At 44.2% G+C, this 13,791-nt stretch overlaps 1 protein-coding gene across 1 annotated transcript; it reads right to left on the bottom strand.

The window, feature by feature from the left end:
• Positions 1 to 50: 50 nt before the first annotated feature.
• On the bottom strand, positions 51 to 3,147 carry NAXE (NAD(P)HX epimerase). Its single transcript, XM_007535541.3, has 6 exons — positions 2,924 to 3,147; positions 2,732 to 2,840; positions 2,455 to 2,565; positions 2,263 to 2,376; positions 995 to 1,142; positions 51 to 359 (listed from the first exon to the last, which is right to left on the bottom strand). The coding sequence occupies exons 1-6, from the start codon at positions 3,106 to 3,108 to the stop codon at positions 157 to 159; spliced, it is 870 nt and encodes a 289-aa protein (XP_007535603.1). The 5' UTR covers positions 3,109 to 3,147; the 3' UTR covers positions 51 to 156.
• Positions 3,148 to 13,791: the final 10,644 nt, after the last annotated feature.

Raw genomic sequence — 13,791 nt, 5'->3', positions numbered from 1 at the left:
CACACACACAATGTCCTTCTCCCCTCAGAGATTACACCATGTTTCTGCTGTTGCTTTCTGGCTCCTGCCACCCAGCCTTTATTGCCAGAAGCTCCCGGGACCCCAGTTCTGGGAGAAAGGCGCTGAGCCTACACTGAGGACACCCACCACCTTTCTTCACTGGAGGCGGTATACACACTCTGTGTCGGGGTAGGCTGGCAGATTCAGCTGGTATTTCTTTTCCAGTGCAGGTGGTACAAAACGCCCCCCAAGGTAGTGGTAGCGACCAGTAAACTGGGTTGCAGACTTTTTGGGTGCTGTCAAGGAGATGAGCATGTCTGGCTGGATTCCTCCCGAGTTTCCCTTCTCCACGTCCCATCCTGGAAAGGGGATAAGGGTATGAGGAGTGGAAGAGGCCCCATTCATACCTGTCTATCTTTGTCCTAAAGGAGTGGGGAGGCCCCCTTGCCCCACACTCTTCTTTGTGTCCTTGAAGGACCCTGTACCTTCAGGCTTTGCTCTACAAAAGCCAACATAAGAATGCTCTTGGATTCTCCCCAGCCCTCTGAGGATCTAGAAGCCATGACTACCCACCCGCATGATTTGATTATTTTATAAGATTTTTATTGACTTACAGAGACAAACTGAGAGGGGAGGAGGAAGACAGGCAAAGAGGTGGGTGGAGAGATAGTACAGTGGTTATGCAAAAAGGCTTAAAAGCCTGTGGTTCCAAAACCCCAGTTTCAATGCCCCCACCACCACAAGCCAGAGCTAAGCAGTGCTCTGCTGGTCTCTTATCTTTCTGTATCCCTCTCATTAAAATAAACATCTGCTGCCCCACCACTCATGAAGCTTCCCTCTGAAGGTGAGTACTGGGGGCTTGAACCCAGGTCTTATGCATGGTAATGTATCCACTCATCCCAGTGTGTCACTGCCCTGCCCCTAGACTCTAAAGACAGGACAGGGTCCCATCCCCAGTGCAGCCTCCCATGCCCTAGCCCCTCGGCCCCTGTACCTGAGGGAATGTCGATGCTGGCAATGGGCACAGTCACTCCATGCAGGACACTCAAGATGTTGCGGAAAGGCTCTCGAACATCCCCCTTGAAGCTGAAGCCAAAGATGGCGTCCACCACCAGCTCATAGAGTTCATCAATCAGACTGGGCTGTGGGGGGCAGGGAAGGGAGAGGGTGGCAGCCTGCAGCAACAGGAGGCTGTCGTCCTACAGATCACTCTACTACAGTTTGATCACCCCCAGATGCTGTGCTGAGGCCCAGAGTTCTGTAGGTGAGCCTGACTCTACAAGTGGACTCAGACATTTATTATATATATATTTTTTACATATTTATTTAATTTGATAGGACAGCAAGAAATTGAGACAGGAAGGGAAGACGGAGAGACCTACAACACTGCTTCATGGCTCAAGCTTCCCCCGAAGGTGGTGACCAGGGGCTTGAACCTGGGTCCTTGTGCATGATAATGTGTGCACACAACCTGGTGTGCCACTGCCCAGCTCCATTCTCCTTTAAGTTTTATTTTGTTACCAGGGTTATCACTGCAGTCCTGTGCCTGTATGATTCCAACTACTCCCAGTGGACTTTTTTTTTTTTTTTTTTTGTCTCCAGGGTTATTGCTGGGGCTCAGTGTCTGCACCACAAATCCACTGCTCCTGGAGGCCGTTTTCCCCCATTTTGTTGCCCCTGTCACTATTGTTGCCATTGATGTTGTTGGATAGGACAGAGAAATCGAGAGGGGAGGGGAAGACGGAGAGAGAAAGATAGACACCTGCAGACCTGCTTTGTCGCTTGTGAAGCGACTCCCCTGCAGGTGGGGAGCTGGGGGCTCGAACTGGGATCCTTACACTGATCTTTGCACTTCGCGTCTGTACTTAACCTGCTGCGCTACCGCCCAATCCCTAGTGAACTTTTTTTAAGATTAAGACCATGAGAGGCAGAAGTAGAGGGCAGAGACTATACCACTGTTCCTTTACTCATGAAGCTACCCTAGTGCAGGTGCTCCCATGTCATGGCTAATGCTAGAATCTGCATTCTTGCTTGTAGCATCGTGTGCTCTGCCAGGTGAGGAAGCTGCCGCCTCTCAGACACGTTTTCTCTTCTCAGTGCCTGGTAGCCTTTGGTGAGGCAACGTGTGTGTGACTGGAAGTTGGGAAGGTCAGGGTCTAGCCTGAGCTTAGCCATCACCTGACCGGGCTACCTTCTCTACTCTTCCAACTTCTGTAAAATGTTCAATAAAATATATATAGCAAGGGAAGGTCTTGAACATACCTCTGAAGGCATTTCGCCAAGGAAAGGGATATCCATCTTCTGACACTGGGTCACCAGCGCGCTGAAGAGGGGCTTGCTGGGCCTCTTGGGATAGTAGACGGTCGGCTGGTAGCCCTAGGAGGGAAGGCCAGGGAAGGTGAAGCAGCCCTGGCCTCCGCACCCCCACACTCGCAGCCTTTCCCGGAAACTCACAAAGAGCTTGAGGTGTCTCGCACAGACCAAACCGTCGCCTCCATTATTTCCTGGCCCACAGACGATCAGGACAGCCGGGGGGCTCCTGGACATGGATGCGGGGGGATAGGCCTGAAAACAACCAAAGCGGGGTTTAGGAAGGCTTTGGGCCGCCATGTGAGGGCTGGGGGCGGCTGCCCCGCCCCCTGCTCTGCTGTGTCTAGGCCGGGTTAGGGGGAGGGGGGCTTGTAGAGACCCTCGACTCTCCCCCCAGAAAGTCTGGGACTGCGCCGCTGACCTTGGCAATGGCCGTGGCGCAGCTCAGCCCGGCCAGCTCCATCAGCTGGTCCACGCTGAACTGGTACTCGTTAAACAGCTCCTCGTCCACGGCCTGGGCCTCCTCCTGGCTGGGAGACCAGCATCAGCCTTCCCGCGACAGCCCTGTGTCCTCACCCCGCACCCCGCGAGCACACCCAGAGCCTCGCCTAACCTCAGGTACTTCACGGCTGGGCTCGCCATGGCTGCGGGCCCCCCACTGCGGCCCCCCGAGACCAGCCGCTGTGACCCCCACCAGGTGAGACTCGGACGACAGGCACCGGCCTGCAGGTGCACGCGCGGCAGGCGCGAGCCCGCCACCAGCAGCCCAAACCCCAGGAGCGCCCGCAGCCCGGACATTCAGCCCCAGAGCGCGCGCCCCGCCTACCTGGAAGCGGGGTGGCTACTCTGCGCATGCGCGACATAAAATCTCCACCCTCCCAAGCAAGCGGTCTTGGGACTGGCTGCGTGCCCTGACTCACGCCTGCGCAGTGTGTACTGGATCCGCCTCCGCCGGGGCAGCTGCACCTGCAACCTGAATCCCTGCCCTTCCTCAGAGCGTTAACAGATTCTTGTGTTTCCGCAAGGGCTCAAATACTTTGCTCGCAACCGTCTTTTGACAGTATTTCCCGTTAGCAGCCCCGGTTGCTGCCCCGTTACTGGGTAGCTGTATGACAAAGACACTCCTGGTTCCAGTTTCTGGCCTATAAAATGAGACCTAGAGAGTCTGGGGAGACATCATATTGGTTCTGCAAAAGACTTTCACGTCTGAGGCTCCAAAGTCCCAGGTTCAATCCCCAGCACCACCACCATAAGCCAGTTAAGCAATGTTCTAGTAAAAAGGGGGGAAGGAAAAAAGGTATCAAGTGTACACACCGCAGGGTTGTAAGCTAGAACCATTAGCAGTGCCTTGTGTTCAATGAGTTAAAGGTTCTGTTGAAGGACTGGAAGTACCTGGAGGGGGCACCACCCCTGCCGCAACACATGTTCCCCAAGCACACAGGTGTGCCTGGGGGAAGGAAACTGCTGTCCAGCAAATAAGAGTTACAAGCTAGACCTATGGGTGTGGCTTGTCTCTAGGCCCTAGGTGAGCGCCTCATCAACATGTGAGTAAGAAAGCTCTGAGGGGCTTCTCTCTCTTTCTGTCTTCCTCTCCCTCTCTTGCCTAGGTGGGCCTCCAACGACATGTGAGTAAAGGGGCTCCTCTCTATCTCTTGGCCTAACATGTAGATGTTCTCAGTTTTCCTGAATAAAGTTTAAAATTCCTTAAAATCATGTTCTCTCCTCAACTCTTTGTTGAGATGATGTGTGATGAACTTTTAAATGATGGGGAAACAATCAGGTCAATTCCCCCATGTATGGGGGACATGTATGAGAGACAAGCCACGCCCATAGGTCTAGTTTATAATACACAAGCCCCACCTCCACCTCTCCAAGCCACACCTGTCACCACTGCAGCAGTGGTGTGCAGCAGTTTCCTACCCCCAGACACACAGTTGCGCCTGGGGACCATGTGTTCTAGCGTGGTGCCCCCTCCCTCCCCCCTCCAAGTACTTCCTGTACCTCAACAGTTCCTGTTTATACTACTAAGTGTTTTTGCTTAATACCCTTCTCCCCACTACAGTACAGTAAGTTACATTACTGTAGTATCTGTTTACAAAAATAGGACACTATACTTTCCTAATCATAGGTAATACTCTGGCCTCTAATCAAGTTAGGACTATGGAAATAGAACCCTATAAGGTCCAGGTGGCGGTGCACCTGCTTAAGAGCACATTACGGTGTGCAAGGACCTAGGTTCAAGCCCCTGGTCCCCATCTGCAGGGAGAAAGCTTCACGAGTGGTGAAACAGTGTTGTAGGAGTTTGTCTCTTTCCCTTTCTGTCTCCCCTTCCCCTCTCAATTTCTTTCTGTCGCTATCCAATAATAATTTTTTTTTAAGAAATAGAACCTTATAACACTTAAATAGGTTGAGTAAGTGACCTGTGAGGTTTGTGGTAGGTAGGTAGAGCACTGGACTTGAAAGCATGAGGTCCTGAGTTAGGATTCCTGGCATTGCATAACCAGTGGTGCTCTGGCTAGATTTTTCTCTTATTAAGAAATAGGTTGAATATGCCATGGTCAGAAACAGAATTGAGTAGGTATTCAGAAAGTAAATAATTTGGTAGAATGTGTTTACCACTCTGTGAGGCTGGTCACTACATTGGGAACACCTGGATGGCACCGAGAAGCTCCCTGTATGGCAGAGGACTGCTGTGGTGTCTCTCCTCTCACTGTATCTGTCTCCCCCTATCTAAAATAGAGAGTGCAAGAATTGGCCAGGAGAATATTGCTTTTTAAAAATTCTTTATTGGGGAATTAATGTTTTCCATTCAACAGTAAATACAATAGTTTGTACGTGCATAACATTTCTCAGTTTTCCATATAACAATACAACCCCCACTAGGTCCTCTGTCATCCTTTTTGAACCTGTATTCGCCCCACCCCACCCCCCACCCAACCCAAATTCTTTTACTTTGGTGCAATATGTCAATTCCAGTTCACGTTTTACTTGTGCCTTCTCTTCAGATCTTGTTTTTCAACTTTTGCCTGAGAGTGAGAACATCCATATTCATCCTTCTCTTTCTGACTTATTTCACTTAACATGAATTTTTCAAAGTCCATCCAAGATCGGCTGAAAACGGTGAAGTCACTGTTTTTAATAGCTGAGGTAGTATTCCATTGTGTATATATACCACAACTTGCTCAGCCACTCATCTGTTGTAGGACACCTGGGTTGCTTCCAGGTTTTGGCTACTACAAATTGTGCTGCTAAGAACATATGTGTACACAGATCTTTTTGGATGGATGTGTTGAGTTCCTTAGGATATATCCCCAGGAGAGGAATTGCAGGGTCATAGAGTAGGTCCATTTCTAGCCTTCTGAGAGTTCTCCAGACTGTTCTCCACAGAGGTTGGACCAATTGACATTCCCACCAGCAGTGCAGGAGGGTTCCTTTGACCCCACAGCCTCTCCAGCATTTGCTGCTGTTACCTTTTCTGATGTATGACATTCTCACAGGAGTGAAGTGGCTATCTCATTGTTGTCTTGATTTGCATTTCCCTGACAATCAAAGACTTAAAGCATTTTTTCATGTGTTTCTCGGCCTTTTGGATCTCTTCTGTGGTGAATATTCTGTCCATATCCTTTCCCCATTTTTGGACGGGGTTGTTTTCATGTTGTTGAGTTTGGCAAGCTCTTTATATTTTTGGTTATTAGCCTCTTGTCTGATGTATGGCATGTAAAGATCTTCTCCCATTCTGTGAGGGGTCTCTTGGTTTGGGTAGTGGTTTCTTGCTGTGCAGAAGCTTTTTAATTTGATGTAGTTCCATAGGTTTATGCTTGCCTTAGTCTTCTTTGTAATTGGATTCGTTTCATTGAAGATGTCTTTAAAATGTATGCGGAGGGAGTCTGGCTGTAGTGTAGCAGGTTAAGTGCATGTGGCGCAAAGCACAAGAACCTGGTTCCAGCCCTGGCTCCCCACCTGCAGGGGAGTCGCTTCACAAGCGGTGAAGCTGGTCTGCAGGTGTCTATCTTTCTCTTCCCGTCTGTCTTCCCCCTCCTCTCTCCATTTCTCTCTGTCCTGTTCAACAACAATGACAACAATAATAACTACAACAATAAAACAAGGGCAACAAAAGGGAATAAATAAATAATAATAAAATAAATATTTTTTTAATTATGCAGAAAAGAGTTCTGCCAATAGTTTCCTCTAAGTATCTGATAGTTTGTGGTCTAACATCCAAGTCCTTGATCCACTTGGAATTTACTTTTGTATTTGGTGAAATATAGTGGTTCAGTTTCATTCTTCTGCATGTTTCAACCCCTTTATTCCAATACCATTTGTTGAAGAGACTATGCTTTCCCCATTTAATAGTCTGGGCACCTTTGTCAAAGATCAGATGTCCATAGATGTGGGAGCTTACTTCCGGGCTCTCAATTCTATTCCACTGGTCAGTTTGTCTATTCATGTTCCAGTACCAAGCAGTTTTGATGACAATGGCCCTATAATACAATTTGAGATCTGGGAGAGTGATGCCTCCAGTTCTGTTCTTTCTTCTCAAGATTGTTTTGGCAATTCTAGGTCTTTTCTGGTTCCAGATAAACATTTGTAGCATTTGTTCTATTCTCCTAAAAAATGTGGTTGGGGGAGTCAGACTGTATGTAGCTCAGCAGGTTAAGCGCAGGTGGCACAAAGCACAAGGACCGGCATAAGGATCCCGGTTCAAGGCCCTAGCTCCCCACCTGCAGGGGAATCGCTTCACAAGCGATGAAGCGGGTCTGCAGGTTTCTATATTTCTCTCACCCTCTCTGTCTCCCCTCCTCTCTCCATTTCTCTCTCTCCTATCCAACAACAACTACAACAAGGGCAACAAAAGGGAATAAATAAATAAATAAATATTAAAGAAATAATGTGGTTGGGATTTTGATGGGGATAGCATTAAATTTGTATATGGCTCTGGGTAGTATATTCATTTTGATGATGTTAATTCTTCCAACCCATGAATGTGAAATATCTTTCCACTTCTTTGTGTCTTTTTCTATTTCCTTGAGTAGTGACTCATAATTTTCAGTATACAAGTCTTTCACTTCTTTGGTTAGATTTATTCCTAGATATTTTATTGTTTTTGTTGCTATAGTAAAAGGAATTGATTTCTGTTTTTTAAGATACAGAAGTTTTTTTAATATTTATTTATTTATTTATTCCCTTTTGCTGCCCTTGTTGTTTTATTGTTGTAGTTATTGTTGTTGATGTTGTTGTTGCTGGATAGGACAGAGAGAAATGGAGAGAGGAGGGGAAGACGGAGAGGGGGAGAGAAAGATAGACCCCTGCAGGGCTGCTTCACTGCCTGTGAAGCGACTCCCCTGCAGGTGGGGAGCCGGAGGCTTGAACCGGGATCCTTATGCTGGTCCTTGCGCTTTGCGCCACCTGCGCTTAACCCACTGTGCTACCACCCGACTCCCAAGAAATTGATTTCTGGATTTCATCTTCTTCTAACTCAGTGTTTGCATAGAGGAATGCCACTGACTTTTGAATGTTAATTTTGTAGCCTGACACCGTACTGTATTGCCTGATGATTTCTGAAAACTTCTTGCAGGATTCCTTAGGTTTTTCTGTGTATACTATCATGTCATCTGCAAATAAGGAGAGTTTGACTTCTTCTCTACCAATCTGTATCCCTTTAATTCCTTGCTCCTACCTGATTGCTATGGGAAGAACTTCCAACTATATGTTGAATAGTAATGGTGATAGTGGGCAGCCCTGTCTAGTACCTGATCTGAGGGGAAATGCTTCCAGCTTTTCACTCCACTATCTTCAGGAATTTTCCATCTATTCCCATTTTTTGTAGTGTTTTGATCACAAAGGGATGTTGTGTTTTGTCAAAGGCTTTCTCTGCATCTATTGATATGACCATGTGGTTTTTGGTCTTGCTTTTGTTGATGTGGTGGATCACATTGATTGATTTAGGTATATTAAACCAACCTTGCATGCCTGGGATAAACCCCACTTGGTCATGATGAACAATCTTTTGAATATACTGCTGTATCCGGTCGGCTAGAATTTTGTTCAGTATTTTAGTATCTATGTTCATCAGAGATATTGGTCTGTAGTTTTCTTTTTTGGTTGTGTCCCTGTCTGCTTTTGGTATCAAAGTAATGTTGGCTTCATAGAAGCTTGAAGGGAATATTCCTGTGTCTTCAATCTTCTGGAAGACTTTTAAAAGTAGAGGTATTAACTCTTCCTTGAAGGTTTTGTAGAATTCATTTGTAAAACCATCTGGTCCAGGACTTTTATTCTTAGAAGGTTTTTGATAACTGTTTCAATTTCATCAGCCCTTCTTCTAGCGTTTGCCCTAATGGGCCTGTTCATATTATCTAGTTCCTTTTTATTTAATTTTGAAAGTTGGTAGGTATCTAGGAAATCGTCCGTTTTTTCCAGGTTCTCTAGCTTGGTGGCATATAGTTGTTCATAGAAGCCTTGCATGATATGTTAAATTTCTGTGGTGTCTGTTGTGATTTCTCCTCTTTCATTTACTATCTGATTTATTGGGGTCTTCTCCCTTTTTTGTTTTGTGAGTCTGGCTAAAGGTTTGTCTATTTTGTTCACTCTTTTGAAGAACTGACATTTATTTTCATTGATCTTTTGTATGGTATTCTTATTTTCAGTGTTATTGATTTCTGCCCTAACTTTAGTGATTTCTGTCCTTCTGATGCTTTAGGGTTCCTTTGTTCTTCATCTTCTTCTTCCTAGGCCTTTAAGATGTGCAGTCAGGCTGTTTATTTGTGCTTTTTCTTGTTTCCTAATGTGTGCTTGTATGACTATGAACTTCCCTCTCAGTACTACCTTAGCTGGGTCCCGATTATTTCAATAGCTTGTGTCTTCATTTTCATTGAACTCTCAAAACATTTTGATTTCTTCCTTGATTTCCTCTTTGACCCAGTAATTGTTAAGTAGTGTACTGTTGAGCTTCCACATTTTGGGATTATTACTAATCATTTGTTGATTGTTAAGTGTTACTTTAATTCCACTGTTGTCTGAGAAGATGCTTGGGATGATTTCAATACTCTTGATTTTGCTGATGCTGTCTTTGTGGCCTAATATATGGTCTATCCTTGAGAATGACCAATGTGGACTTGAGTAGAATGTGTATTCCAGTTTCTTGGGGTGAATGACTCTGAAAATGTCCAATAGTTCTAGTTTATCTATCTCCTCATTTAGCTCCCTCATGTCTTTATTGATTTTCTGCCTGTATGATCTGTCAAGTTGAGAGTGGGGAGTTGAAGTCCCCTACTATGACTATGTTGCTGTTAATATATTGCTGTAGCTCTGTCAGTAGCTGTTGGATGTATTTAGATGGCTTCTCATTGGATGCATAGATCTTAATAATTGTTAAGTCCTCTTGGTTGACTGATCCTCTGAGCATTAAGTAATGTCCATCCTTATCTTTTTAAATTTCATTTCATTTATTTTATTTTATTTTATTTTAATTTTTTATTGGGGAATTAATGTCTTATATTAAACAGTAAATACAATAGTTTGTACATGCATAACATTTTCCAGTTTTCGATATAACAATACAACCCCCACTAGGTCCTCTGTCATCCTTCTTGGATCTGTATTCTTCCCACCCACCCACCCCAGAGTCTTTTACTTTGGTGCAATACGCCAATTCCACTTCAGGTTCTACTTGTGTTTTCTTTTTTTTTTTTAATATTTATTTTATTTATTCCCTTTTGTTGCCCTTGTTCTTTTATCGTTGTTGTTATTGATGTCATCGTCGTTGGATAGGACAGAGAGAAATGGAGAGAGGAGGGGAAGACAGAGAGGGGGAAGAGAAAGACAGACACCTGCAGACCTACTTCACCGCCTGTGAAGTGACTCCCCTGCAGGTGGGGAGCTGGGGGCTCGAACCGGGATCCTTACACCGGTCCTTGCTTTGCGCCATGTGCACTTAACCCGCTGCGCTACCACCCGACTCCCTACTTGTGTTTTCTTTTCTGATCTTGTTTTTCAACTTCTGCCTGAGAGTGAGATCATCCCATACTCATCCTTCTGTTTCTGACTTATTTCACTTAACATGAATTTTTCAAGGTCCATCCAAGATCTGCTGAAAATGGTGAAATCACCATTTTTTATAGCTGAGTAGTATTCCATTGTATATACCACAAGTTGCTCAGCCACTCATCTGTTGTTGGACACCTGGGTTGCTTCCAGGTTTTGGCTATTACAAATTGTGCTGCCAAGAACATGTGTACACAGATCTTTTTGGATGGGTGTGTTGGGTTCCTTAGGATATATCCCCAGGAGAGGAATTGCAGGATCATAGGGTATGTCCATTTCTAGCCTTCTGAGAGTTCTCCACAGAGGTTGGACCAACTGACATTCCCACCAGCAGTGTAGGAGGGTTCCTTTGACCCCACACCCTCTCCAGCATTTGCTGCTGTTACCTTTTCTGATGTATGACATTCTCACAGGAGTGAAGTGATATCTCATTGTTGTCTTTATTTACATTTCTCTGACAATCAGAGACTGGGAGCATTTTTTCATGTGTTTCTCGGCCTTTTGGATCTCTTCTGTGGTGAATATTCTGTCCAAGTCCTCCCCCCATTTTTGGATGGGGTTATTTGTTGTCTTGTTGTTGAGTCTGGCAAGCTCTTTATATATGTTGGTTATTAAACTCTTGTCTGATGTATGGCATGTAAAGATCTTCTCCCATTCTGTGAGGGGTCTCTTGGTTTGGGTAGTGGTTTCTTTTGCTGCACAGAAGCTTTTTAATTTGATGTAGTCCCATAGGTTTATACTTGCCTTAGTCTTCTTTGTAATTGGATTCGTTTCATTGAAGATGTCTTTAAAATTTATGCGGAAAAGACTTCTGCCAATATTTTCTTCTAAGTATCTGATAGTTTGTGGTCTAACATCCAAGTCCTTGATCCACTTGGAATTTACTTTTGTATTTGGTGAAATACAGTGCTTCAGTTTCATTCTTCTGCATGTTTCAAGCCATTGTTTCCAACACCATTTGTTGAAGAGACTCTGCTTTCCCCATTTAATAGTCTGGGCCCCTTTGTCAAAGATTAGATGACCATAGGTGTGGGGCCTCACTTCTGGGCTCTCAATTCTATTCCACTGGTCAGTGTGTCTATTCATGTTCCAGTACCAAGCAGTTTTGATGACAATGGCCCTATAATACAATTTAAGATCTGGGAGTGTGATGCCTCCAGTTCTGTTCTTTTTTCTCCAGATTGTTTTGGCAGTTCTAGGTCTTTTCTGGTACCAAATAAACATTTGTAGCATTTATTCTATTCTCCTAAAAAATGTGCTTGGTAATGTTAATAATTGTTAAGTCCTCTTGATTGACTGATCCCCTGAGCATTAAGTAGTGTCCATTCCTAACTTTTTAAATCCTATCTATTTAAAAATCTATCATGTCAGATATGAGAATAGCTGTTCCTGCCCCTTTTTGTGGGCCATTAGCTTGTATGATACTTTTTCCATCCTTTCACTTTAAGTCTGTGTTTGTCTTGTTGAGTTAGGTGGGTTTCCTATAGACAGCATATTGTTGGGTTGTATTTTCTGATCCCTCTTCCTACTCTGTGTCTTTTAGTAGGTGAATTCAGGCCATTGACATTTATTGATATCAAAGATTGAAGATATTTTAACACCATTCTTGTAGAGTTTTAGAGTGTTCGGTTATATGGCCTATTTTTGGTGGTCTGACTGTTTATAAGAGACCTTTCAGAACTTCTTTCAGGGCAGGCTTGGTGATAGTTGATTCCTTCAACTGTTGCTTGTCTGAGAAGGGTTTGATACCTCCATCTAGTCTGAATGACAGTCTAGCAGGATACAGTATTCTTGGTTGAAAGCCTTTCTTTTTTTAATATAAATTATTTCTTTTTTGGGGAATTAATATTTTACATTCAACAGTAAATACAATAGTTTGTACATGCATAACATTCCCCAGATTCCCATTTAACAATACAACCCCGACTATGTCATTCATCATCTTTCATGGACCTGTATTCTCCCCACCCACCCACCCACCCCAGAGTCTTTTACTTTGGTGCAATACCCCAATTCCATTTCAGGTTCTACTTGTGTTTTCTTCTCTAATCTTGTTTTTCAACTTCTGCCTGAGAGTGAGATCATCCCATATTCATCCTTCTGTTTCTGACTTATTTCACTCAACATGATTTTGTCAAGGTCCATCCAAGATCGGCTGAAAACGGTGAAGTCACCATTTTTTACAGCTGAGTAGTATTCCATTGTGTATATATACCACAACTTGCTCAGCCACTCATATGTGGTTGGACACCTGGGTTGCTTCCAGGTTTTGGCTATTACAAATTGTGCTGCTAAGAACATATGTGTACACAGATCTTTTTGGATGGATGTGTTGGGTTCCTTAGGATATATCCCCAGGAGAGGAATTGTAGGATCATAGGGTAGGTCCATTTCTAGCCTTCTGAGAGTTCTCCAGACTGTTCTCCACAGAGGTTGGACCAATTGACATTCCCACCAGCAGTGCAGGAGGGTTCCTTTGACCCCACAGCCTCTCCAGCATTTGCTGCTGTTACCTTTTCTGATGTATGACATTCTCACAGGAGTGAAGTGGCTATCTCATTGTTGTCTTGATTTGCATTTCTCTGACAATCAGAGACTGGGAGCATTTTTTCATGTGTTTCTCGGCCTTTTGGATCTCTTCTGTGGTGAATATTCTGTCCATGTCCTCCCCCCATTTTTGGATGGGGTTATTTGTTGTCTTGTTGTTGAGTCTGGCAAGCTCTTTATATATGTTGGTTATTAAACTCTTATCTGATGTATGGCATGTAAAGATCTTCTCCCATTCTGTGAGGGGTCTCTTGGTTTGGGTAGTGGTTTCTTTTGCTGCACAGAAGCTTTTTAATTTGATGTAGTCCCATAGGTTTATACTTGCCTTAGTCTTCTTTGTAGTTGGATTTGTTTCATTGAAAATGTCTTTAAAATTTATGCGGAAAAGAGTTCTGCCAATATTTTCCTCTAAGTATCTGATAGTTTGTGGTCTAACATCCAAGTCCTTGATCCACTTGGAATTTACTTTTGTATTTGGTGAAATACAGTGCTTCAGTTTCATTCTTCTGCATGTTTCAAGCCATTGTTTCCAACACCATTTGTTGAAGAGACTCTGCTTTCCCCATTTAATAGTCTGGGCCCCTTTGTCAAAGATTAGATGTCCATAGGTGTGGGGCCTCACTTCTGGGCTCTCAATTCTATTCCACTGGTCAGTGTGTCTGTTCATGTTCCAGTACCAAGCAGTTTTGATGTCAATGGCCCTATAATACAGTTTGATATCTGGGAGTGTGATGCCTCCAGTTCTGTTCTTTTTTCTCAAGATTGTTTTGGCAATTCTAGGTCTTTTCTGGTTCCAGATAAACATTTGTAGCATTTTTTCTATTCTCGTAAAAAATGTGCTTGGGATCTTGATGGGGATAGCATTAAATTTGTAGATGGCTCTGGGTAATATAT

Source organism: Erinaceus europaeus, chromosome 11 (genome assembly GCF_950295315.1).
Source record: "Erinaceus europaeus chromosome 11, mEriEur2.1, whole genome shotgun sequence".
NCBI lineage: Eukaryota > Metazoa > Chordata > Mammalia > Eulipotyphla > Erinaceidae > Erinaceus > Erinaceus europaeus.
This window is presented reverse-complemented; position numbering and strand designations above follow the sequence as displayed.